General features: G+C 36.3%; 3 protein-coding genes across 5 annotated transcripts; 2 read left to right on the plus strand and 1 right to left on the minus strand.

Annotated features, from left to right (window-relative positions):
• The first annotated feature begins 4700 nt into the window (after positions 1 to 4700).
• Positions 4701 to 8432, plus strand: LOC136218966 (uncharacterized). Its single transcript, XM_066006152.1, has 4 exons — positions 4701 to 5240; positions 6034 to 6178; positions 7678 to 7771; positions 7876 to 8432. The coding sequence occupies exons 1-4, from the start codon at positions 4885 to 4887 to the stop codon at positions 8178 to 8180; spliced, it is 900 nt and encodes a 299-aa protein (XP_065862224.1). The 5' UTR covers positions 4701 to 4884; the 3' UTR covers positions 8181 to 8432.
• Positions 8433 to 12689: 4257 nt separating this feature from the next.
• LOC136218967 (uncharacterized) lies at positions 12690 to 17453 on the plus strand. 2 transcript variants are annotated; one of them, XM_066006153.1, is made up of 4 exons: positions 12690 to 13062; positions 14139 to 14207; positions 14287 to 14393; positions 15643 to 17453. In XM_066006153.1, the coding sequence occupies exons 1-4, from the start codon at positions 12909 to 12911 to the stop codon at positions 17110 to 17112; spliced, it is 1800 nt and encodes a 599-aa protein (XP_065862225.1). In that variant the 5' UTR covers positions 12690 to 12908; the 3' UTR covers positions 17113 to 17453. The 2 variants fall into 2 exon arrangements, with proteins under 2 accessions (XP_065862225.1, XP_065862226.1); XM_066006154.1 differs by having other exon boundaries at positions 13005 to 13062; positions 14291 to 14393.
• Positions 17454 to 17517: 64 nt separating this feature from the next.
• On the minus strand, positions 17518 to 23848 carry LOC136218968 (putative beta-glucosidase 41). Of its 2 annotated transcripts, XR_010683992.1 has the most exons (13): positions 23551 to 23848; positions 23353 to 23478; positions 21672 to 21747; positions 21523 to 21594; positions 21345 to 21432; positions 21010 to 21265; positions 20644 to 20759; positions 20150 to 20373; positions 20036 to 20067; positions 19857 to 19959; positions 19663 to 19771; positions 19285 to 19591; positions 17518 to 17637 (listed from the first exon to the last, which is right to left on the minus strand). XR_010683992.1 is itself a non-coding variant. In XM_066006155.1 (12 exons), exons 1-12 carry the CDS (start codon positions 23674 to 23676, stop codon positions 19396 to 19398), a joined length of 1524 nt encoding a protein of 507 aa, XP_065862227.1. In that variant the 5' UTR covers positions 23677 to 23848; the 3' UTR covers positions 19271 to 19395. The 2 variants fall into 2 exon arrangements, 1 of the variants encoding a protein (XP_065862227.1); XM_066006155.1 differs by lacking the exon at positions 17518 to 17637 and having other exon boundaries at positions 19271 to 19591.
• Between the last annotated feature and the right edge of the window lie 3883 nt (positions 23849 to 27731).

Consider the following 27731-nt stretch of genomic DNA (forward strand, 5'->3'; position numbering starts at 1 on the left):
CGAAAGAAATTCAGCGGCAACCCATGCCTCTATGATTCCACGTCCCAACGTTCAGACAATATGGAGGACTAGACGACCCCATTACCCACGTAAAAAACTTCCGACGAATAATGGAAGAAACTGCAGGCACCGATGTCGTGTTGTGCCATATTTTTTCCACTACCTTGAAGGAATCGATAACCTTTTCGTATGAGCAGCTCCTACCCGAGTCAATCCATAACTTCAATCAAATAGCGGAATCCTTTATTGGCATTGACTCAACAAACATATGCAACAAAGTCCTCGATCGATTCAATATGCAAAATTTCAAGAACATTGATGGCCAAATGTCAAAGGATAATCCTTAGCACTATCATGTGTCCTAAAACACAACAAAAGATCAAACATATAAAAAATGTTTCCTATGTTAGTGTTGTAGGCAGTCTAATTTACGCTACATTGTGTATAGGACACCAATATTTATCGTGTCGTTGGGATGCTGATTAGATTCATGAGTGGATTGAATGTTACTATCTCAAATGCTCCTGTAGTAATTAATAGTCAATCTGTTGTTGCTTTTTGCTAAAGATCATATATTTTTTAGCAAATAGAAGTATATAAAGATTAAGTATCATTTTGTTAGAGATTAAATTAGAAATCTAATTTAAGCAATTTGAAATTCTTAACCACTAAAACCAACCTTAATTGATATTCATAATCTCTTATTATCATATTTTTTTTGAAACTGAGATGAATAATATTAATCAGAAAGATTCAGTACAGAGCTAAGAAAAGGGGCGGGTAACAAAAGCCATTCTCCCCTATTGGTAAAGCTAGATACTGCCCGTGCAAGGGCGTGAGCCTTCGAATTGTGTATTCTACGAATAAAACAAACAGAACATTGAGGGATTTCCTTTAACATAGAGATGCAGTCCTGAATGATGAGGAAGAACAGGGACGTAGTGCTAGCGACCTGTTGGATAGCCAACACCACTGCCTGTGCATCCATTTCGATAAGAACTCTGTGCCAACTACGAGCCTTGACCCATGATAGAGCCTCATGTAATGTGATTGCCTCCGCCATCGTAGCGTCCACCTCGCCATTGATTAAACCATTCTTTGCTGTAATGAATCGGCCACTGTCATCTCGCGCCAAGCATTCGAATCCAGCGTAATGGTCGGTCAGGAAGGTGGCCGCATCAACATTGATTCGAACATATCCAGGCAGCAACAGACTCGACGTCCCTGAGTGCACCGGGGTTACTGTATCAGAAGCAGCCAACACTTGCTGAGCTTCTTTCCACGAGTCCAGCATCTGATAGGCGGTCATAAATAGGACCGAATCAGGGGCAGTCCGGCCGTTCCAGGTAAGATGATTTCTGTTTTGCCACATTCTCCAGCATATCATGGCCGCCTAAACTACCACATGATCCGCTTCAGCAGTAACGCAACACCAGAATTCATAAAAGTTAGTGAACTCTGCAGCTCTATCGCCAAACCGCGATCTTCTCCAGACTCGTCTTGCTTCCTCGCATTGAACCAAGGCATGAAATCCATCCTCTTCCCCACTACAATATAACTGACACATACCTGATATCTCCACACGGCGTAGTCGCAGGGCACTACGGGATGGAAAACAATCGGTTAGAACACGCCAAATCAGGTCGCGGGTCTTCGGCGGAATAGCTAACCGCTAGGTTTTATTCTAAATTCCATCCGGCAATAGCGCATCGGCCTTCTTGTAACCCCGCATCAGCAGCTGATAACCACTTTTAACAGTATACAATCCCTTCTACTCCTCAGACCAGTACCAACTATCAGTGATTCGCCTCCTACTCAGTGGAATCTTCACAATTAGCCTTTGATCCCTGACCGTGAACAGCCCGGTAATAAAATCCCAATCCCAACATCCATTATTAGAATCGATCAACTCGGAAACTTTCACAGTGTCCACTCCATCATTCCGGGGGCTTTCAATAAACGGGTCTGTATTATTAGGGAGCCATGGGTCATCCCAAATACTCGTTGTAGCACCATTACCAATTAGACATCGTGAGCCTTTTACAATAAGGTGTTGAGCAGCAAGTATACTCCGCCACACATAGCTTGGATTAGAAGGGAGAGACGCTTCTAAGAATGAACAATCCGAGAAGTAGCAGGTTTTCAACACCTGCACTACCAATGACTGGGGATTTGATAGAAGTCTCCATCCTTGTTTTGCCAGCAGTGCAATGTTAAATTGTCTGAGCTTCCGGAACCCCATGCCGCCATATTTTTTGGGGATGCAAAGCCTATCCCAGGACTTCCAATGAATGCTTTTCTTTCCGTTCTCACCCAAACCCCACTAGAAGGAGTTTGACATTCTTTCAAGACTAGAGCAAAGCATTTTAGGCATTAAGAACAAACTCATGGTGTAAGATGGTATCGACTGTAGAACAGATTTGATCATAACCTCCTTCCCCGCTCTAGATAGGTACCATGCCTTCCAGCTCCGCAGCCTATGGGTAATCATATCTTCGACATGGCCGAAGACCTCAGATTTACTTCGGCCTACAATAGATGGCAAACCAAGATACTTATCCGGAATAGCAACGGCTGACACCCCCAGTATATCGCTGACCTCATTACGGCTCTAAAGCGGACAATGTTTACTGAATGAGATGGATGACTTTGAGAAGTTAATCTATTGTCCTGATGCAGCTTCGTACTCAGACATACACTATTTATTAGCCATTGTTTCTGAAGCTGTAGCTTTAAAGAAGAAGTAGCTGTCGTTAGCAAAGAATAAATGTGAAATGGAGGGAGCAGATGGCACCACTTTACAGCCGTGTAATATTCCTTGATCTTCAAGCTTTGACAGAGAGAGAGAGATAACCCCTCCGCACAGATTAGGAATAGGTACGGGGAGATAGGATCACCCTGTCTAAACCCATGCTGAGGGAGAATAGGACCCACTGAATGCCTGCCATTCACCACTGTATATCTTGCTTTACTCACATACTGCATAATTAACTGAACCCACGCCTCAGATAAGCCCAGTTTTAGCATCATCTGCCCTAAGAAGTCCCATTCGACCCTGTCATAAGCCTTTCACATGTCCAATTTCAATGCCACCATACCAGTTCTGCGCTGAGATTTCTTGTGGAGATAGTGGTTTACCTCGTAAGCCAAGATGACATTGTCGGAGATGAGCCTGCCGGGGATGAACGCACTTTGAGAGGGCGAGATAATAAGATGTAGGACAGTCTTCAGTCTATTTGCCAAAACTTTACTGATCACTTTGTAAATTACATTACAGAGTGCTATAGGCCGCATATCTGATACACTCTCTGGACTGCTCTTTTTCGGGATCAGCACGATATTAGTCTCGTGAATATTGTCAGGGAGTGAGCCTGAATTGAGCAAGGAAAGGCATGAACTAGTCACCTGTGGACCTACAATATCCCAATACTTTTGATAGAATCCAGGATTAAAGCCATCAGGGCCAGGGCTTTTATCCGGGTGCATGGAAAAGACAGCCGTCTTGACTTCCTCAGCAGTAAATGTACTAAGTAGGTCCTCATTATGAGCAGGGGATATTTTACAGACCACATTCTCAATTATTCTATCAACATGACACCCATTAGAAGTGAATAAATTCTGGAAGTAATTCATAATTAAATTATCCAAACCTGAACCCCAGTCATGCCAGGTGCCTGAGTCTGACCTTAACCTGTCGATAACATTCTTACTCCTCCTATTATTCGCGGCCGCATGAAAGAAACGGGTATTCCGGTCACCGTCGCGAAGCCAATGTTTTTTTAGATCTCTGTCTCTAGTAGCTTTCGTTCTGAGCAAGCAATCGGTCTAACTTCACCCTAGCCGACAGCAGCCTATTCTGCGAGTCAATATCCTGATGTCTCTTATTATCATATTGATTACAGGAGTTTAATAAATTCTAGCGATTTAATAAATTTCTTTAAATAAATTCAAGAAAATAAGGAGTACAATGTTTTTGAAAGGGTTAAGGTATAAAAATACCCCTAACGTTATGGGCCAGGAGCAATTTTACCCTTAACGTCTAAAATGGTGCAATTTTACCCCTAACGTTGGAAGCCAAGAGCAATTTTACCCCTAAAGTTGATAAATTTGATCAATTTCAGACACTATTATAAAACACAGATATTTTTGTTCATTATTCTGCACCAATTGCATAATAATTCGTTCTAAAAAAGGATTTCATGTTTTTTGTAATTTAATAATAGAATTTGAGATTGATATTTATAAATTCGGTGGATTTTTTGCATTTTTTTTGTCTAATCCGTATAAAAATATGGTATATTTTTTTTTTATTTTTTTTCACATTCCAACGAATGTTTATGATTTGTTACTGATAAAATGACACACGTATGAAGTGTAGATAACAAGATTTATGATCGAGAAGACAGTTTGATGAATTATTTTTCAAATTGACCCAATTTATTAACGTTAGGGGTAAAATTACTCTTAGCTTCCAACGTTAGAAGTAAAATTGCACCATTTTAGACATTAGAGGTAAAATTGCTCATGCTCCAAAACGTTAGAGTATTTTTACACCTTAACCCGTTTTTGAAATATAGAAGACATTTTAACTTATCTAGACAACCATCAGGACCAATGATGTATAAACACAAAGGGAAAGGATAAACTAAACGGTATAACAGCGGTGCTCAGTTTCCTTCGATACGAAGTAAATCATAATGTTGATTAATACTACTAGTAGATAAACCGATTTTTCTAAAATTAGGAAAACCATAAAGTTAAGAAGAAGATAAATGGGCGTGTGACGGAGCAGCTCTGTATTTTTGTAAATTTCTCCACTCTCCTCTTTCAACAATTCATTCAGGAAACCGCTTCATATTTCTCTCAATCATCCTGATCACTATCATGGGTGGAGGAGCAGCTATGAGATCCGCTGCCAAGGTCGCTGGCGTCGGTGTCGTTAATAACGGAATTCGAGGCGGCTTTTCTTCCTTCACGCCTCCGGCTGAACAATCTGTCCGCAGCGCCTCAAGGCCCGCATCGGCGTTCCTCTCTTCCTCGCAAAATGGCAAGGCTGGAGTCGTGGACATCGAGGGAGTACAGCGGCCTGCTTGGGAGCTTGACGATTGGGAATTCGCTGGCTTGGAGGAGGAACACTTGCTTGAATCCCGCGAACCGATGCCAAGAGTTGTGTTTGGGCCTGTACCGAGCTTGCAGGAGGCAAAAGAGGCCACTTCCGACTTGAAGGATGCTCTCGAAAAGTATGTTCTCTATTTCTCTACTATTTTTGCATATTTATTGGACTTGTAAGTTGTATATCTCTCTGTGGTTTTTAGGTTTAAAATCAATCGCTTGTATAATCGTCGATAGTTTAATTTTTCAAGTTCTTTTTCTGGTTATATTTTTTTGGCTGCCCTTTTGTTGAAGGCTGTTGTCAATCTATAAAATTTCTGAAGCATCATGTTTCATCTTTTACTCTTTTAGTCTTGATATATTTGGCTCTTAGGACCGAAGTTTGAGATGTGTTGTTACCTGTATTTTTGTTATTTCTTCTTTTTGGCTTGTAAATTGTTGATGCAGTTGTGCCTGCGCGTACATAATGAAATTGGATTAGAATATGATAGAATTCTGAGATGTATGGTCTTCTTTGGGGTGTTCTGAGATAAATTCTCACTATTAGTTGTCAAATAAAAGAAAACAAAAGCTTCCATTTTTTTAGTGTTGCTTTTCAAGCTGAATATGGATTCCAACACCATGACCACTTGAAATTTCCTGTTAAATGATGACAAAAATTTAATTTTTTTTTAATTGGAAGTTTCTAACATACAAACATTACTACATCTATCAAGTAATATATTCACTTGCAATGCTGTGGAAGTACTGATGTCTGGAGGATCTTCTGAATTTATTTGTAGCATTCTGGAGATTGCACCTACTCTGTTTTTTTTGACAACGAAGACATGTTGGATGACATTGATTAGCTGCATGTTTTTTTAATTTTGTGCTGCTCAATTGTCTCTCTTTCTCACTATTGTTTGAGCATGATATTTGCAGAGCGTATCTGTCTGGTTCATCTTCTCTTACAAATTCAGAACCTACAGATACTGAAACCTGCATGACTTTTGAACCAAGGGCAACTATTGCACCGAAGTATGCTGTCAAGGCATTTGCGTTGCTCAATGAAAGTCCTCAAACACAGGTTCGTTACTTGTCTTCCCTTCTGTTGTTTTCTTCTTGATGTTTATAGTTTGGACTATTTTAATTGATCTGTTTTTCTTAATGGGTGATCATTATCTTTTGCTGGTGGATAGTTGATATTTTGATTTTTCAATTTTTTTTTTTTTTTTTTTTTTTTTTTTTTTGTGTTTGTGTTTTGTTTCCATGCGTTGGAAGCTATGAAGCACGGATTCTTCCTCGGGGTCGGAGGGGCGGTGTCGGACTTGCCGGACACGGGGATTCGCCGGGGACACGGCCGGATTTGCATCAGGCAAAAACGTGTCCGCTGTGTTTTTTTGTTTGTTTGTGAATTCTGACTAGGCAGGGACGGAGTTTTCTAAATCTTTTTAAAAGAGAGGGTTTAATTACAAAATTTAGACAAAAAAACCTGATATATCTCTTATTCTCTCCCTATTTACGCTTTGCTCTGTTTCTTCCAATCGTGACTTCTGTGTCTTCTTCACTTGTGCCATTTTTTGCTCTCCTGTCTGTGCCATTTTTTGCTGATCCTGTCTGCGTTTCATCTCCTCTGCATTTCATCTGTTCTTGATTACTTTTCGCTCCTCTTCATCCGTGTAAGTATTTTTTTGAGGTTTAGGTTTATATTATTTTATTATAAAACTATTTAAGATTGAACGGACAACAACAACAGGAGATTCGAGACTATGAATTGAATTTCCCCTTACCACTAGGTAATCCACATACGCACAAAAGGCCATTTGATTGCTTAATTCAGTTGTTGAAGTATTTGTTCTCAGTTGCTAAAACCATAACATTTTTATCGAATTAAGGCAGTATTTTTTCGAGGTTTAGGTTTATGATACATATAGACTCTAAAGTAGGTAATTTATTTGTGATTTATTAAGTTTTTTTTTTATATATTTTTATATGTAATATATATATAATTAATTATATAAAATTTTCCGTATCCCGCCGCACCCGTGTTTTATATTTTTTAAAAATTCCGTTTGACGCACCTGCATCTGCACCCGCAGCCGTGTCGGTGCTTCATAGGTTGGAAGCTTTTCAGTTTACATGGCAGTTTTTATGGAGACTCAGCTCTTTATATGATTTTGCGCCTGCCTATTCTTGGGGTCTTTCATCCTTGAGTTTGATTCCTCGTTAGCAGTTAGACTCCCTATGCTATTTACAACTTAAGTTTATCGTTAATTTGGTATTGTAAATTGAAAGTATTTATTCATCTATCTTATAAGGAATCAAAATCTTTTGATGCTTGAATTTGCAATTTGCAAGTTAATATTGCTACTTCAAAGCTTGCATCTATGAATTCAATTTTAAAGAATCTATATCTTTGTGGGGATGAGATTTTTTCTTTCCTTTACTAGATCATCTAGAGATTGTTACTCCTAGAGAAGATAATACAGAGCTGCTTTTTTGAATATGTTACGACATCGATTTAACAATCTTAAGCGACTAAATCAACCTATGGGGTTATAATTACTGATCTTTAATTGTTGCCAGACGATTGTTGCTTCCATTGCCTCAGACCCAACAGTGTGGGATGCTGTCTTCAAAAATGAAGCTCTTCAGGAATTTCTCCAATCCCAAAAGACTAGTAAGAATATGTCCTTATTCCCCTTCCAATCTCTATCTGCTTTCTTTTATCCATTAAGCATGTTCCCATTTGGTAGCTACCGAGTCTTACAGAACTTGGTGCAGATGAGGATTTGCAGAATCTGGAGTCTCCAAAAGAGTTCACTGAATTATCTGATGTTGCAAGCGAAGTTGGAAGTTCTGAAAACAGTCCAATGGATGATATATTGGTGAAAATCAAGCTTAGCGTCGTCGAGATGATGAACAATGTCTCCAATTTTGTACAGAACATATTTGGTTTTTCAGGGGAGAACAATGCTGCAGCTGATGAAAAAACTTCCCAACAATCTTTCTTTAATAATGCGATGGGAGCCTCCATATTGGGATTGGCAGTGATGGTTATCATGATGGTGGTGATGAAGAGAGCTTAGGGTTTCTTTGCGTGTAAATTTGCCGATAATGCAGTATATCGAGACTTGATGTACCCTTTATGATATGCAATATCTGAGACTGTATTAAGTTAACATTTTGGCTAATGATGGCATGTTATTCCATAACATGTCATCTATTTAAGATATTTGCAGGTGATTATGCAAATGTAAATAGTAGGTGTGATTAGTTTTCTTGGTGTTTGTATGAAAACTCTGTTTCAATGTTTTGGTCCATCTCCCGTGATTGATTGCTATGGCGTTTCAATGTTTGTACCACTTAAATGCCGAACCCTGTTTTGAACTGAGTCAACATGTTTTCAAGTCAAGTATCCGTTCTTTTGTTTTAGGTGCTTTTTGAAAATTTTGAAGTAGAATTTTGAATATGGTTCAAAATTTTAGGTAAGTGATATGTTTTGGTTTGTATGAAGCATGTAAAAATCATAATGGAAGTAATACCTTTGGCCAGAATTGATGCGATACCTGTAATAATTCTGAACTATGAAAAAGCTGTAGAGAAACAAATCCATCTTTGAAGTCCCGAATGAAATCTATTATGACGAAGTTAAAGTTGAACAAACTAGAGATACATAAAAATAAATGTACCAAAATATGAGTAATAGGGAAAAATAATTTGATTTATTAGTTACATAAAAGGTGGTATACTGAAAAGGTGGTATACTGATCACTTGTAGTAAGTGAATTCCAACTGACTTAAGATTAACAAATAAAGATGAGAATAGTTCTAACATGACAAATAAATAATTAGAAAAGAAAATTTAATCCGAAAACCTAGTAAAAAGTTGAAAAATTTACCTCTTTCCAAAGTATGTAATGGAGGAATTGATAATATTGGAACAGACTATAGAAAGAGAAGCAAATGACGAAAGATTAGAATGAAGATCGAACAAAGGAGTTGTTCGATGTTTAGAAAAGAACATATAGGAACATAATCAGTCTATATAAAATTAAACTCATGGTTGTCAAAACTGGACCGGTCAAACAACCGGAAAAGATAAAGGGTCAAAGGTTTGAGGTTTAACTGGGATCTAACCGGGGTTCAACCGGTATTCAAAAATCATGTGCAAATTATATTTTTATTCATATTTAATCTTATAATATAGTATAATATCAACTATATTCATAAAAATTATACTAATATAATAACATTTATTTAGTATCAAAACATGATATCAAATTAATAAATTTAACATGACAAATAAATATAAAAATTAAAGAAAATATATACTTTTAAAATTAATAGTGATTATTTTTTTATTAATAACTAACATGTAAATATGCTAATAGGATATGTATTTTATAATTCAACTTAAATTTAAATTTATTAGATTTTTAAAATTTATTTGTAGTTATTTGTATATATTTAAAATCTAAATGCTAATTTCCTTGCTAACCAATCTTTAATAAAAAAAATCTAAATGCTAATTAAACTGTATTAATATTGAGAAAATATAATAATTTTTTAATGATAGAAAAAATAATACTAAATCATATTTTAATTACTTAAGTTATAACATTATTATTTATTTGTTAAATAGTTAATAATAAACATAAGTTAAATGGTAGTGTAGTGGTGAGTATTAGAGTATATAGACCAAAGGTCCAAGGTTTTTTTAAGTAAACATGTCTAAAAGCAAACCGGACCAAACCGCTTAACCGGTACTGGATCAACCGGTTCGTGGTTGAACCAGCTGGTTTGAGCGGGTGCGGACAGTTTTCAAAGATTTAACAACCGGACCACTTCCGGCCCGAAATTCTGACCGGTTTTGGTCGAACCGGGTTGGACCGGTCGGACCGGTCCGGGTTTGATAACCTTGATTAAACTATGAAAAATGAGGAAGAGTAATATTCATAGGAAGGAGATAGAGGGTGAAGTTTTGAAACCATCCATGGAAAGAAAAGAAAGGATGTAAATAAACTAATTATGTAAAATGAGGAAGAAAACATATATTACACAAAGTACGGAAAGAGAGGAGAACTTTTAGAGAACTTACAAAAAAAAAAAAAGGGGAAAAGGTAAATGACTTATTTGTATAAAAACTAAAAAAACAAATAATTGATACTCACAAGTAGGGCTGGGCACAGTTCGGTCCAAGTCGGGAATTCATGAATCTCCAGTATTGGATTGAAATTCGGAGATTAATAAAAGGAAATCTCCAGAATTGGATTGAAAGAATAAATCTCCAGAATTGAATTGTCCCAAAATTTCAGTCCAGTCCAGTTCGGGGATTCGGAGATTCGGTTCCGGTCCAATCCAATATAATTTTTCGGTGATTTGGATAAATATCTAATAGTTTAGGTCCTAAAAAATAAATTAAAAATTTAATTTACAAGATAATAAAATATAAAATTTTATTATCTTACATAACTTGAAATAAATGATATTTTTTTTAGGAAGTAAACAACATTCATTAAAAGTTACAGTAGATAACAAAGCTAAAAAAACCCACAAAATCAAAGTATTAAAAGTTACGGTAGACAACAAGGTTAAAACATAAAACATAATATATTAAAACATAAAACATAATATACTAAAATATGCCATTGAAAAAGGAAATTGCTCATACATTTCCAGAAGAAATAAGATGGTCGATCATGGTTGTCTTCAACATTTCGATCATGGTTATCATCATTATAAATTTGTATTATTGTAATTAGTTTACCAAACCTTACAAAATATATAACTATATATTATATAATATTTCTCTTTATATAAAGTTAATGTATGAAATATAAATTTATTATTGCTAAACTTTCGGTTATTTCAGTTCGGTCCAATCCAATCCGGTTATCAGTCCGGTCCTGGATAAATTTCGGTCCAGTTCGGTCCAGTTCTTTGACGAAAAGTCAACGGTCCAATCCAGTTCGGTTCTCCAAAAAAAGTCAATGGTCCAATCCAATTCCGGAGTTTTTTCCTCGGATATTCGGTCCGATCCAGTATCTCCGGGATCCGCGCCCAACCCTACTCACAAGTCTCTAAATAAGCTCTAATATATAGTATTTTTTTATTTTTTTTATTTATAAATAGATATAATTAAGATATTAGTATATTACTTTTGTTTTGAGGTGATAAGATATTACTTTTAATGATTAAAAAAAGATATTACTTTTAATTAATAAAAAAATAAAGAATCCACATTTCAGCTCTATTATTTCTTTTTTATATTGTATATACGTATTCATTTTATGCATTTTTTCTTCTATATGAAAAAAAATTCTTTTTGATTTTTTTATGAAAGACTTTTATAATGTTAAATTTAGGGTAAGTAATTATAAGGTTCCTGTATTTTTACCTAACACGTTAGTAAGTCCATCATATTATTATAAGGTCCTCAAGTTTTATCTTAATCAATTCTTTAACCCTTCCATTTATTTTTGTAAATGAATGTCCAAAATTGCCCCTAGTTATATACATAAAAAAATTTATCTTTTAGTTTCAAATTTAATCTAATTAATTTTAATGAAATTTTTGAAGTACATATACACCAAAATTAATATACTTGAAAAATATATTATTAATTTTCTTAAATTGTAATTATTTTTTAATATAATATCTTTAAACTAACATTAAATATTATTATAAATATTATTATAATTTTTAAAAAACATATTTTTTTCTTCATTCGTAAAATTTATTAGAATTGTAAATTTTTTTTACAATGATAGTCTTACTCTTATTTTAATAATTTTTGAAATATATACACCAAAATTAATATACTTGAAAAAATGTATTATTAATTTTCTTAAATTATAATTATTTTTAATATAATATCTTTAAACTAACATTAAATATTATTATAAATATTTTATAATTTTTTAAAAATCATATATTTTTTTTCTTTATTCGTAAAATTTATTAGAATTGTAATTTTTTTTACAATGATAGCCTTACTCCTATTTTAATAATTTTTGAAATATTTTTCATTCATTTTTTAGTCAATAAATTTTACGTTATTAAATTAATAATTATATAAAAATTATTAAATCATTTACTTTATATTAGAGTTTATATTGGAGAGATTGTGATTATGTAGGAAAAAAGAGAAAAAATATAAAATAGAAACAATAGATATTTTATTATTAAAACATAAAATAAATGGTAATTTTGGTATTTTAAAATTTATTTAGTATAGTTTGACCATTGACTTTCTAAAAACTGGAAGACTATATAATTATTTCTAAAAACACATAGACTAAGTAGTGTATTAGGTAAAAACACAGAGACCTTATAATTATTTACCTTTAAATTTATAATCAATAATGTTGTACATTGACATAAACGTTATTTTGTATTTTTATAATTTAAACATTTCTTCATTTTATTAACTTTTCCTTCTCTGTCCAAAAAATGAATTCATAAATTTTCCTTCTATATATATTAATTTCATTAAAACATTTGGAATTTAATTTAGATGTTGGTGGATTTTTGTGTTAGGGCACATCCTTCCTTCCCTCCCCTATTGTCCTTCTAGCGCTGTACGATCGGAAATAACCCAAGAAAAATTATAAGAAGTAGCCCCGGAACTCCCCTTAAGCTAAGGCCCACCCCCACCTAAGTCCTAATCCGAACAACTTATCAGTTCAGTCAGTAAATAAGCCTTCTCCCGCAGCAAGAACTTATTAGTTTTCTTACTGAAAGGAAAATTTGTCTGCGAGAGACTGAAGTTGGGGTTTTAGCTAAAACCATTGAGAATTCATCGATTCATAATCATGGCTATGAATCTGAAGTCTGCTTTGACGGCTGCTCCCCGTGGCTTGCTTAGGCTCTTCTCCACAACCTCAACTTCATCTTTCGTTCCTCCGACCGCGCCTGCAACTTCTGCTCGACAAGAGGCTGATCCTAACACTAATCTCTTTGTCTCTGGTACGTTCCTCTCTCTCTCTCTCTCTCTCTCTCTCTCTCTCTCTTTTCTATTCTTTCATTATTTTCCATCTGTCTTTCTAATTTCTTGATCGACTCTGTTATTCATCGTTTTCTATTTTTATGTGTCCCTCTTTTGATGATAAATCAATTCAATTATATCAATTATAATGGCTGAGGATTTCAGTTTGCTGTTTCTCACATGTGTATTTCTACTCTTAAGTTTATACTTTCGCAACAGTTGCTTCTTTCGACATATGATCTTAAGTTCATTAGCTCTCATTGAGTCATAACCCTTTCAATAGTTCTATAAAAGTGTATCCTACCAGCAATTTTTATATGTCTGAATCTTTCAAGTTGTTCAGTTAGTTGCTTCTATCCATGAAAAGTTTGATACTAAGTCTCGAGGGTCAAGACATAATGCCTCTAAAATAGATTATCTTATAGAGTAAGCTTAGAGAAGAGGGAATGGAGGGAGCATATATTGGGTATCTTGATTATACAAATGAAACCTACTTCTGGAACAATATTGCTGTCTTGAACTCATCATAAACTGATGAGGTGCATTTGATTGAATTAATAAATCTGAAAATAATATCTGATGTCAGAATCATTGGTTGATGTGGTATTAGTTGCAAACAACAAACTGTATGTGATGATTGCACATTTCAGTTGAGAAGTTTTTTCCCCCTTTCTGCTTTCCTTCTGCATTTATTCTTTGTGTTTTGTGATTTCTTTTGGATGTAGATGCATATCTCTGGCTTCTATAGTTGTTTTGTCAACTTGCGTTGATGCTTTATATTATTCTTTTGTAATTTCATTGGAAAGTAGATGTAATTCTCTTGACTGTATTAATTTTTCTTTCTGTATTTTGCCTGTTGATCTCTCAATTGGGGTGTTTTATTAACTTAGAAGTTTTATTTGAATTGTAGATATACAGAGATCTTTTGTTGATTGTATGTGGTCACCTAGGGTAATATATGTGTTTGTGTGTGCATGTACTTTGGATGGTCAGATTCTCAGTTCAACTTAAATGATGCCTTCTAATTTCGATTTGGTACTTTTATGTATTTCACTAGGGCTGAACAAGCACACTACAACAGAGAAACTAAAGGAAGCATTTTCCAGCTTCGGTGAAGTAGTTCACGGTTTGAGCTTCCTTCCCTTATTTTCTTGGGAAATTGCTTCAATAATTTATGACGATTTTTTATTCGAGCTCTTTTGCAGCTAGAATTGTGACTGACCGGGCATCAGGATATTCTAAGGGATTCGGCTTTGTTAAATATGCTAGCTTAGAAGATGCTGCAAAAGGTAGAGAAGGCATGGATGGCAAAGTGAGTATGCTTTCTAATGTTTTTATTGCTTTGATATTGACGAATTATGAAAACTGATTATACTGGAATTTAATGATATTTGTGAAGTAATAAGTCAGTTTGTTAAGTAGTAGATTGTACAGAGTAACAAAAGATTTTGTCCAATGCTGTTTAGCATAAATTATGCGTAGCTCTCAAGGCATGTGACAAGCTATTAAGCTACGACATTATCAGAATTCTGATGGAAAATCTTTACTGAAACTTTGACTTGTGTTTTGGAAAGGAAGTTCGCAAAATGAAGTGTGATGCAATGCAATGTTTGTAGTTTCGATGAGTATCTAGAACAAGTTTGATGATTCTTACTTTTTAACATTGAGTTGTATATTCTTCCTGTTACATGTGCCAAAAAAAAGTGCTGCAAATTTTATTTTGTTCTATTCTATTTATTTATTTATTGACAAGTGAGGAATGAAGGATTCAGTTTTGAACCTGAGACCTATCCACCTCCACAAACCACCTACACATAGTGGAGTTGTACCAATTGATACACCGTGCTGCAACCTGTATTGGGTGGTTGGTTCTTGCTGTACTTTGGTGGTTACGAAACCAAACTCTGAACTATGCCGTATGCTTAGGAAGTCATTAACAGGGTGAGGAGGTTTTCATACAGGTGGACATTGTGTTTGTATATAGTTATATTGTTGGATGATGGGTCTTTAATTTGTATTGCATATGCAACATGTTACTGTATTATATAGCTATTTTATTCAGCAATTTTGCTAAGTTACCAATGTATAATGCTCAATTTGGAATTATATCAAGGTTCAATGAAGAACAATCAATTCATTCTATTCATATGTGGTTCAGTGTAAATAAAAAGATAGCCATGGTACCTTATTTATTTTTGCTTTATTTCTGGGTGCCTCATCGGGTATGAATAATATAACTATTCGTTCCGTAGTGTGTTTGATTTAAGATGGAAAATCTTGTTTGACACCGTTATGTGTTATTGTAACCCAAAGGTGAATAACCTTAAGGTTGCGGTCTAAACCATTTAAAGGTTTTTCAAATATGTCTCCTTGTTAAATGGATGTGTTGCTTACATTCCAAAAATTGTTGCTTGTTAATTCTTACTTACCGAACAAAGTAATTGTTTATTTTCGTTTTCCGTCATAAAGCTAGAATGCCCATTTTTGTAACAGCTTAACTTATTGTTTTCACTGATTGATTTATTTTTTCTTTTTCTTTTTCTATATACTCTTTTCTGTAGTTTTTGGATGGCTGGGTTATATTTGCAGAGTACGCAAAACCCAGGCCCTCACCTGCACCATTTGGGAATAATGCAAGTAATACATATGGGAACGATAGCAATCCCCTGTATGGAAATAGCAGTTATACCCTGTATGGGAATTCAGGTCCTTCATATGGGCATTCCATGGGTTCTACATACGGGAGTGACAGAGATGCTATGAATATGAGCGCAGCATATGGAAACAAAACAGGCCCTGCATACGGGAGCAACGCTGGTCCTGCATACGGAAACAACACAGGTCCTGCTTTTGGGAGCAACACAGGTGCCATTTATGAGAATAATGGAGATGCTGCATACAGTAGAAATACTGGCCCTGCTTTTGAGAATACGAGGGATGCTGCATACGGAAACGACACAGGTCCTGCATTTGGGAGCAACACAGGTCCCATTTATGATAATACCGGAAACGCTGCATACAGTAGCAATACTGGCCCTGCTTATGAAAATAAGAGGGATGCTGCATACGGAAACAACACAGGTCCTGTTAATGAGAATACCGGAAATGCTGCATATGGTAGCAACACTGGCCCTGCTTATGAAAATAAGAGGGATGCTGCATACGGAAACAACACAGGTCCCACATTTGGGAGCAACACACGTCCCGTTGATGAGAACACCGGAAATGCTGCATACGGTAGCTACACTGGCCCTGCTTATGAAAGTAAGAGGGATGCTGCATACAGAAGCAACACAGGTCCCGCATTTGGGAGCAACACAGGTCCCGTTTATGAGAATACTGGAAATGCTGCATACGGGAGCAACGCAGGTCCCAATGATGCATACAGAAACAACACAGGTCCCAATGCTGCATACAGAAACAACACAGGTCCCAATGCTGCATACGGAAACAACACAGGTCCCAATGCTGCATACGGAAACAACACAGGTCCCAATGCTGCATACGGAAACAACACAGGTCCTGCATCTAGGAGCATTCCGGGTCCTGTTTATGAGAACACTGGAGATGCTGCATATAGAAGCAACATCGGTTCTGGGTACGGGAGCAGTCCTGCTTCTGGATATGGGAACAACTTCAGTCATGGTTATGAGAATACCAAATTTACTGCATATGGAAGCAACAAGGGGCCTGCCTATGGGAGCAATGCTGATCCTGCATATGGGAACAATGCTAGTCCTGCATATGAGAGAAACATTAGCTCAACCTATGGGAATGCCACATCTTCTGCATATGGAAAGACATCGGATTCTGCTTACAGGAGCAACTCGGGTCCATTGTATGGCGGAACTTCAGGTACTCCATATGTAAGCAATAGTGGTCCTGCGATTGGGAGTACCCCGAGTCCTATGCATGAGACCTCAGTTCCTGAGTATGGGGACAATCCACAAGGGAATTTGTCGGATCCTTACGGGAACAGAACGGATCCTGCATATGGTGATAAGGCAGCAGCTGCTGCATATGGCCGCTGATAACTTATATGAAGTTAAAAAAAGTTTTGACATTTTCAAGTTTATTGGTAAAAGAGCAGAATCTAGTAAAACCTTTTCAGTGTCTTTCACAGATATCATTGGAGATGGCTTTACCGTAAGCAGCCCGAGATGGGTAATGTGGATTCAGAGTAGACATTTCCCCTACAACTAACAATCTTTTGACCCATTCATAAAAAATATTGTGTCCATTGAGCATGTAAATCATGATCTTAGATGAAATATTTATGGAAATTGTCTTGAACTTATTGATTCACAATCTTAACTATTCTTGTTAATTTTATTTGAAGTCATAATTTCAATTGGATATATTTTTAAGAATACACATTTTTTGGCTGCCCCTTTGTTGAAGGCTGTTGTCAATCTAAAATTTCTGAAGCATCATGTTTCTTCTTTCTCTTTTAGTCTTGATATAGTTGGCTCTTAGGATCGAAGCTTAAGATGTGTTGTTACCTGTATTTTTGTTATTTCTTCTTTTTGGCTTGTAAATTGTTGATGCAGCTGTGCCTGCGTGTACATAATGAAATTGGATTAGAATATAGTTCTGAGATGTATGGTCTACTTTGGGGCGTTCTGAGCTAAATTCTCACTATTACTTGTCAAATGAAAGAAAACAAAAGCTTCCATTTTTCAAGCTGAATATGAATTTGACATTTAGATTCCGTTAGTTCCACTTGAAATTTCCTGTTGAATCTCTAATATGATTTTGCGCCTGCCTATTCTTGGGGTCTTTCATCCTTGAGTTTGATTCCTCGTTAGCAGTTAAACTACCTCTGCTATTTACAACTTAAGTTTATTGTTGATTTGGTATCGTAAATTGGAAGTATTTATCCATCAATCCATTTTAAGGAATCAAAATCTTTTTGATGCCTGAATTTGATTCATCATTAGCATTTGGACCATTTCAATTTGCAAGTTAATATTGCTACTTCAAAGCATACGTCTATGAATTCAATTTTAAAGAATCTATATCTTTGTGGGGGACGAGATTTTTTCTTTCCTTACTAGATCATGTAGAGATTGTTACTCCTAGAGAAGATAATGAAGCTCTTCAGGAATTTCTATATCTTTGTGGGATGCTGTTTTAAAAAATGAAGCTCTTCAGGAATTTCTCCAATCCCAAAAGACTAGTAAGAATAGCTCCTATTCCCTTCCAATCGCTATGTACTTTCTTTTATCCATTTTGCATGTTCCCAGTTGGTAGCTACCGAGTCTTACAGAACCTGGTGCAGATGAGGATCTGCAGAATCTGGAGTCTCCAAAAAGAGTTTACTGAATTATCCGATGTTGCAAGCGAAGTTGGAAGTTCTGAAGTCAGTCCAATGGATGATATATTGGAGAAAATCAAGCTTAGCGTTGTTGTGATGATGAACAACGTCTCCAATTTTGTACAGAACATATTTGGTTTTTCAGGGGAGAACAATGCTGCAGCTGGTGAGAAAACTTCCCAACCATCTTTCTTTAATAATGCGATGGGAGCCTCGGTCTTGGGATTGGCAGTGATGGTTATTATGATGGTGGCGATGAAGAGAGCTTAGGGTTTATTTGCGTGTAAATTTGCCGATAATGCAGTATATCGAGACTTGATGTACCCTTTATGCTATGCAATATCTAAGACTGTATTAACATTTTGGCTAATGATGTCTTGTTATTCCATAACATGTCATCTATTTAAGATATTTGCAGGTGTTTATGCAAATGTAAATAGTAGGTGTGGTCTTTAATTAAATAAATACAACAACAACAAAGCCTTAGTCCCGAAATGATTCGGGGTCGGCTAACATGAACCATCATATAAAACCGTGAAAATCAAGTCGTGTCAGCGACACAGATTCGCTCCCTCCACTCCGTCCTATCCACTACCATATTTTCCTCAATTCCCAATAAACTCATATCACTCTCGATCACCCTCCTCCAAGTTTGCTTAGGTCTTCCCCTACCCCTCACCACTACATCCCTTTGCCACTCTTCGGTTCTCCTAACCGGCGCATCAAGCGCTCTACGTCTCACATGGCCAAACCACCTTAGTCGGTTTTCTCTCATTTTATTCTCAATAGATGTAACCCCTACTTTTGTCCTAATTAAATAAATAAATAAATAAAATCTATCTTCTATTATTAGTATTTAATTAAATAAAAGGTAACAAGCTAAAACCTTCAGTAATTCATTTTTGTGTGGTCTTTGATTTTGTTTTCCAATTTCGTGTGTATTTCAATTTCTTCTTTATCAATAGACAATTGCATATGTACTCCTGAGATACACATTTCAGAACTCTCTCAGCAGATCAATTTCTGGTCTAAGCATTCTCTTGAACCATTCAGCAGAAGCTTTCGGTATTCTTGTAAGATTGTTTTTGTAATCCACAAAATATAGTCCAAACCTGACAGTGTAGCCTGAATTCCATTCCCAGTTGTCTAGCACAGACCATACGAAATAGCCTCTAACGTCGCACTTATCCTCACTGCATCGGTTTTATCTTCTATCAGGTACCTGAAATGCACTCAAAACTCAAACTCAAAGCAATTGCCTTACCTTATAGCAGCAGACAAGTTTGACAAATAGTCCCTGTGGTATTCTATCCTCTTATCATCCTGTAATGCCTTGTTTAAAGGCGTAAATGGTCTATTCGGATCATCCATACCTGAAATTTGTCAAGTTAAATTATGTTGTTTATAATTCAAAATAACCATAGACTTTTGTATGTAATTTTCCGATGAACTACTAACCATTTTCTGTTATGATCACTGGCGGATTTCCGTACTTATGTTTTACGTAAACGACCAATTTTCGGATTCCCCAAGGTACAATGTGTAGCCAACTAGAAGCTGCCTGGAGGATGAAGTAGTACTTTTTTGTGAGCTGACTTTTATTTGAAATGTATAACAAAATTTTAGTCGGGACATACTCGTTCTCCGATTGCAACTCCATGTCGACGAGCTACATTTGATCGAAGTTACAAAATTATATCAGTTCATTATATGATTCTTCATTTGTTAATAGATTCTGTTTGATATCTTACAGGTAGTAATCACAGCAGCATCAGATGAAGCATCCTGCAATATGAATTTCCGAATTTGAGTCCTGTCGTTTCGGACATATAATGTTGTGTAATGATTAATTCCAACAAAGTCCAAACATCCTAGTACGAATTTCGACATCTCCGGAGTGATCACAGGCAGTCTTTCGCCGACAAGTTTTTCCATTGAATGTGGATATTTGCCAAAGAAAAGTGGATCAAGGAACCTGAATCATTTTTCCTTTTAAGTGTTAACATTGTTGTGTAAACGTTGTTGTCGTGTGACCAAGAGGTCATGGGTTCGAGTCTTAGGAGTGACCTCTTGCCAAATAAATTGGCAGGGGAAGGCTTGCCCCCCAGTACACCCTTGTGGTGGGACCCCTCCCCGGACCCTCGCTTAGCGGGGACGCGTAGTGCGACCGGGCCGCCTTTTTTTTAGTGTTAACATAAATTCACTTTATTCCGAATCAAAAACGAAAAGTAAACGTAAAATTTACCATCCAATAGTGAAATCCATTGCTCTATTAGCAGCATCTTTGTCCTCATCAGCATCAGATATAGGCTCATACCACTTAGAATCTAATGCTATTCCAAGTTGGCCTCCTTGTTTTTCCTGCAGACAAACAACATTTTACATAACAGATTGTAAATCGGACACGAAACATAGATCACTACTTGAAAATACCTCTTTACTGATGGAATTCACGGAAGAATTCCTTCATAATATTTGACGGAATTCCGTCATAATATTTTGGCTGAATGTTTCATGCCACTTTTTTGAAGGAATTTATGACGGAAAATATTTTCGTCAAATGTTTGATAAATTTTCAACGGATTGTTTGACGAAATTGATAAGTTGATACCTTAAAGTACAATTGATAAGTTCGATATGCAGCTGCATGCGATAAGAGAATGTTATGAGCTACAATATAAGGCTCAACAGATGAATTTCCGGTCTTACAAAGAACATGACCGAGAATGGAGCACCTTCCCGGAGCTTGAATACCCGTGTCATAGCCTTGGATGGCGAAATTGTGTGGCTCATTGAACGTAATCCAATGTTTCACTCGATCTCCAAAAGCTTGGAAACATGTCAAGGCATAATGTTCAAAGTCCTTCCTGCATCCAACAGAAGCTCATTGACATTTTTTCAATTTGCAACGTAAAATTCGATCCCGGAAAAGGCGAAAATACTTACACAACTTGTCTGTTCAACCATCCTTCATATTTATCTTCAAGCATCTGAGGAAGATCCCAATGGTACAGAGTTACATAAGGCTGCATTCCTGATTAAAAAAATCAACATTTATAGCTTGAATTAATGATGTTTTAAATCAAATTGGAACTGAATTTGAAACGGGATTCGCCGCATTAACCTTTGTCTAGTAATGCATCTATGAGATTATTGTAATAATCTATTCCTTGTTGATTAGGTTCCCCTGTTCCATCTTTAAAAGATAAATCTGATAAAGTTAGCTATGAATTATAGGTGAAAAAATAGGGTAAAAGTAAAAGTAAAACTTACTAGGAAAGATTCTTGACCAAGATATTGAGAATCTATATGCATCCATTCCTAAATTCTTCATCAAATCAATGTCTTCCTGTAAAATAGTAGAGTTACTATAGCAGTAGTAATTTGAAGAGAATAATCCTGTTTTAGATAGATTTTTATGTTAAGATTACGTGTTGATTTTTGTTTTATTTTTTGGTTGGTGACACATCATCCTCATCTATTATTCCTTAATATGGATCAGGACAAGCAATAGTTTATTAATGATTCCTGTCCAATTTAATTAATTCTTTCCTTAAATGTCTTGCTATGTATTTGATATTTCTTTCCCATTTATTAATTGTTTAATCAATGAGTTTTGTGTCTTAACGACACTTTGTATCTTGAGTTTGACTTAACTAATGATTGATATCTCAGCAAGGATAAGGATATAGTGTTTTTTTTAGGAAGGATATAGTTAAAATGATTGAGGTATAAATTTAATTTTATGTTTTTTTGGAATATTGGATTTAGTTTTATAGTGTAATCTCAAACCTATGATGCTCATTATTAACTATGGTTTTTTCCAAGGTTGTAAAAAACGTTACACACTAGTCGGACAGAAAGGGCCTTCGAAGATTAATCGGATTTATATTTTTATATTTTTTATTTATTAACCAACAAATTATTATATAAATTCAATTAAAATATGTATTATACTATCGAAAACAATAGTATAAAATTATTTAATATAAAAACACGTATATTTGGAATATATATCTTTAAAAATGTGTAAATATCAATATTTTAACAATAATATCATTGAAACACATCAAACGTGAATTATAATAAAGAAAACAATAAATTCACTCATTCATCGTTGATTAGGCGGAGCCTAGGCGGTTCATGTGGCGTCGAGGCGGCCTAGACAGAGCCCAAGTGGCTAAAATACGTCTAGGAACAAAAAAATCGCCTAGAGGAATTAATTGGAGAAAATCGGGACAGATTCTCGATTTCGAGCACCTAGGCGGAACCTAGACGGTTGAGACGGCATTCGTTTTGAACAGTGGTTTTTTCATATGCAATTTTATATTTGTCCACACATTTTATTTAGCATTTTGACCATCCAATTAGACTTGAAATTGCACATATTTTATTAATGAATGAAAAAAAAAACACTCATTTACTTTAATGGGACTTCAAATTGTATCATTTGGTTAACGTTAAATTTAAAATCGACTGTTTTGTAACTAGAGATTAAAACATGCTTTCCCGCTCTAAATATGGAGCTAAATTTGTAACTTATTCCTAATTTAAATTCTTAAGTTCTCTAAACTTTAAATAAAACAATATGATAAAATCAAGTAGTAAACCCCTTTTTTAGGAAAAGGATAAAATTGAAACCGACATAAAGGAAAATTTTAAAAACTCTAAAAGTGCTACATAAGAAAGAATTAATTAATGCTATATATATATATATATATGAAAATTATATGCAACACTATTTTAATTGGTGATACGCAGTACTTTGAGAATATACTAAAATTTCTGGCAAAGCAAGATAAATAAATGAATTAGAAACAACCAAAACAAAAAAAAGAAGAGAAAACAAAGTAGAATTTAACTGGAACAGGAAAATGATGGAAAAAAAGAAAGAAAGAAAAGTGTGGAATTGGTTATCTTTTAATCCAATATTTTGGGAGATAGAGATATTAACCTGAAACCTGTGATATTGATCAACGGCTGTATCTGCATTGCTCAAGTCCAATATTTTCCCTGGTTGCCTAGTGAAAGTATCCCATATGCTACCTCCTTTATTTCCTTCATTTACAGCTCCTTCAAACTACAATATATATAATCAGTTCAGTTAATATATACAACAAAACAAAACTTCAATTTGACCATATTTACGTACCTGATAAGCTGAAGAGGCTGTTCCAAAGGTAAACCCATCAGGAAAATCACCTCTGCTTATGGATTCTGTGTTAACTAAAATATGGGTAATAATTAGGAATAGGATTAGCCTAATAATAATTCTCATTTATTTGTAAAGAATAAGGGACCAGCTTTGTATGTATATTTGTGCAAAGAAGAAGAAGAAGAATATATATATTATATAATAAGAAAAAGAAGAAGAAGAATAGAGAAGACAAGTGTAATGTGTATCTCTTTTATTAACAAGAGATGGATGGGTTGGCTATGGGAGGTTGGCTGAGAAGCTACACTTTCCCTCCTTTGTGTGCACGTAATCATATGGGAAAACAACATCCCATTTTTTAGAATAGAGAGAAAACACTAATTAATTAATTTGTTTCTGCCTACTACAATTCTTCTATTGTCTCATATTTCATATCACATGCCAAAAAGAAATTTTTATTTTTTAGTTGAATATATTCTTTCATGGAATAGGATTGAAGGTCCTATTCAAGAACAGATGTTAGCCAAAACGGCTTTACAATTGAAACAAATGAATTAGCATAGGAACGGGAATGCCTAACAACTAAGTGGGCAGCCCCGTTCATTAATCTAGGAACATGACTAACCGAGAAATCCCGGTTGTTAAGTAAAAAATGTCTGCAATCTTGTATAACCAAGCCAAACTCAGATAAGTCGCTTGTCTTTCGCTTTAACGATTGCACCACTTCTAATGCGTCAGTTTCAAACTCGACCAATTTCCAATGGTACGTATTAGCCCAAAGCAATGCTTCCCTAAGTGCGAGCGCTTCCATTAGTCTAGGCGGGAATGTTCCGTTATATACTTTACTACCAAAGCAAATAAACTGACCAGATTCTCCTCTTACAATCATACCACTACCTCCCTCATTCGGTTATCTGAAGGTGGCTCCGTCAACATTACATTTGACGAACCCGTGCTTTGGTCTTTTCCATCCAACCGTAGGGCAGTGAGGTATGTGCTGAGCTTCTGTTGGACCTGCTTCTGGAATTATAGTGTACATCTCTCTACATGTGGTGGTTCCATTTCTGTGTGCATCTCTGCTGACGGCGGAACTGCAGTACGCCAATCTGCTATTGCTGTTTCTGTTATGTTCAAATCTGCAGAGAACATCGTTGCTGCTGCCGCGGGACCTGCTCCTACTTTTGCCTTTGCTTGCCGTGATGCCGATGTCAGACCTGCTGCTGCATTTAGCACGGATTGCAGAGGAACTGCAGAATCCCCCACATCAACACCATCCATAACATATAATCTACCATTTCTGTTGTGACCGATCTGAACAGCTAGCTGCTCCGGTTGAGCTTCAACATCTTGTGTATCTGTCGAGGTTCTTCCTCCAGATTATCGAGCAGCTAGCCACTCTTGGAGCTGCACCTTTCCACGCCTTATACATTCGGATGCCGTGACTTCAATGCCATTCCAAAGTTTGTTGTTTCTTTGACACCAAATCATGAGAGCTACCAGAATCCTTTTTACGAGTATCCCATTGTTTGTACCCAAAGGACCCAATAATAGCCACTGCAAAGCCGTTTGGAATTCTCCTATTGGTTGCAATATCCCTACTGCTCTCCAGCTTTCACCTGCAAAAGAACAGAGTGAGAATAAATGTTGGCATGTCTCCTCTCCATCTCCACACATGACACAAAGTAACGACACTGGAATGTGACGCCGAGCTAGATTTGCCCTAGTGGGGAGGCACCCCGAACACAGTTTCCAAACAAAATCTTTCCACTTTGGTGGGATTTTTAATTCCCACAACTTCTTCCATCCATCTACATGTGTTTGGTCAAAAAGCTCATGTTCAATCGCTCTATATCCAGATTTTGATGAGTATCTTCCATCTTTCATCAGATTCCATATCTGTGTATCTCTTATATCACTGATAGGGAGGGTGATCTCACAAACCTTCCTAGCCTCTTCTTCACTCAGACACCCCATTACTTTTGTTCTATCCCACACGCTTGAACCTTCCATAAGCAGTTCAGAGACCTTCATATCCTCCATTCCTTCAATACATATCGAGTTGATGCGATACCTTTCCAACAAAGGCACCCAAAGGTCTTTCCAGACGTTTATCTTCTTCCCGTCTCCCACTCTCCACCTTATACCAATTTTTAACATTTCAATGGAACCCCAAATACTTCTCCAAATAAAACTAGGATTATTGCCTAATTTGGAAGATAAGAAAGAGTTAGTAGCAAAATATTTAGCTTTGAGCATTCGACTAACCAGTGTATTTGGATTATGAATCAGCTTCCATCTCTGCTTACCCAGCAATGATAAATTAAATAAGTGAAGATTCCTGAACCCCAGCCCTCCTTAGTCCTTCCCTTGGCATAAGGTAGACCAATCAAACCAGTGCAGACTTCTCTTTCCACCATCCTTCGAACCCCACCAAAAAGAGTTCATCATACGCTGCAGCTCATCACAAATAGATTTTGGTAGTAAGAAGGTACTCATACAAAATATCCGCGTTTGATAAAAACCAAAAGCTCCAGCTCCCAGCTCCCAAATCTCTTTCTCGGTCTATCAATTAGAAATAGGAAAATATTTCTTTTTGACCTGCCAATCAATGATGGAAGCCCCAGATAGTGACTCGTATCCAGTGGCTGAGACACATTCAGTGTCGAGCTGATCGCCTCCCTGACATTGTCCTGCACGTTTTTGCTAAAGAAAATGCCTGATTTGGCCAAATTGATTTCCTGTCCCGATGCCACTTCATATTCATGCAATATATCAACCACAATCTGTGCCTGTACTACACTTGCACCAAAAAACAAGAAGCTGTCATCTGCAAAGAATAGGTGAGAAATTGACGGTGCTCCCCTGCAAATTTTACACCCCTGAATCTTATTCTCCAGCTCATCCTTCTCAATCAGCTTAGATAACACTTCAGCACAGAGGATAAAGAGATATGGAGAAAGTGGATCTCCTTGTCTCAACCCTTTGCCCGGAGTTATTGGCCCCTCAAGCCCCTGATTAACCAACACTTTATAACTGACCGTAGTGATACAAAGCATAATCCACTTAACCCACTTCTCATGGAACCCTAAACGATTAAGCAATGCCTCCAAAAAACTCCAATCCACTCTGTCATAGGCCTTACTGATATCAATCTTTAGGGCCACATGACCTTCTGTCCCTCTATTATTTCTCTTCATGAAGTGTATAGTCTCAAAAGTTATTTGCACATTATAAATTATAGACCTTCCAGGGAAAAAAGCAGATGGACTCTCATGTACTATCTCAGGTAAGTGTGCTTTTAATCTATTTGCCAATACATTGGCAATTATTTTGTACAAAACATTACACAAGGAAATAGGCCTGAAATCTCTAATTGACAGAGGAGCCTCAATTTTTGGTATAAGCACAATTGTTGTATCATTTAGATTAGCAAGGAATTCAGATCTTTCCAGCCACCTTACACAAGCCCTAAAAATATCCCCCCCATCAATTCCCAGAAAGATTGGAAAAAATCCAGGCTCAACCCATCCGGGTCCGGGGACTTATTAGCATGCATAGAAAAAACAGCACATTTAAACTCTTCAATTCTAAATGGTGCAATTAAATCCACATTCATTTCACTAGTGACAGCTCTGTCCATGATATTTACCGTATCCGATTGAGTAAAAACAGAGGGCGAGAAAAGTTGTTTGAAATACTCACTGATATGTGTGCCAAGTAGCACCGGGTCCTCAATTGATACTCCACTGTCATACTGAAGGCCAGCTATCACCTTCTGTCTTCTCCTTGTTTTGACGCATGAGTGAAAGAAACGAGTATTCTGATCCCCCTCCTTTAGCCAAAATACCTTAGCCCTCTGCTTCCAAAACTGCTCCTCTTGCTCCAAGACAGTGTTTAAATGCCCTTTCACCTCTAGATAATGCGCTTCATACTGTCTACCCTCTTTATTTTGAAGAAACGGCAGCTGTCTGACCAAACTGGACTTCCTTGTAGAGAACATTCTCCTGTACTCACCTCCCCACTTGTTCATTACCTCTGCACACTTGTCAAGTCTGTTAACAATATCACCCATTCTCTGATGTACCCAATTTCTTTCTACCATCTCCCTGAACCCTGGTTCATTCAACCAAGCATTCTCAAACCTGAAAGCACCCTTTCTGCTTCCTTCCGACTTTCCT

The sequence above is a fragment of the Euphorbia lathyris genome, chromosome 2 (assembly GCF_963576675.1).
Source record: "Euphorbia lathyris chromosome 2, ddEupLath1.1, whole genome shotgun sequence".
Taxonomy (NCBI): domain Eukaryota; kingdom Viridiplantae; phylum Streptophyta; class Magnoliopsida; order Malpighiales; family Euphorbiaceae; genus Euphorbia; species Euphorbia lathyris.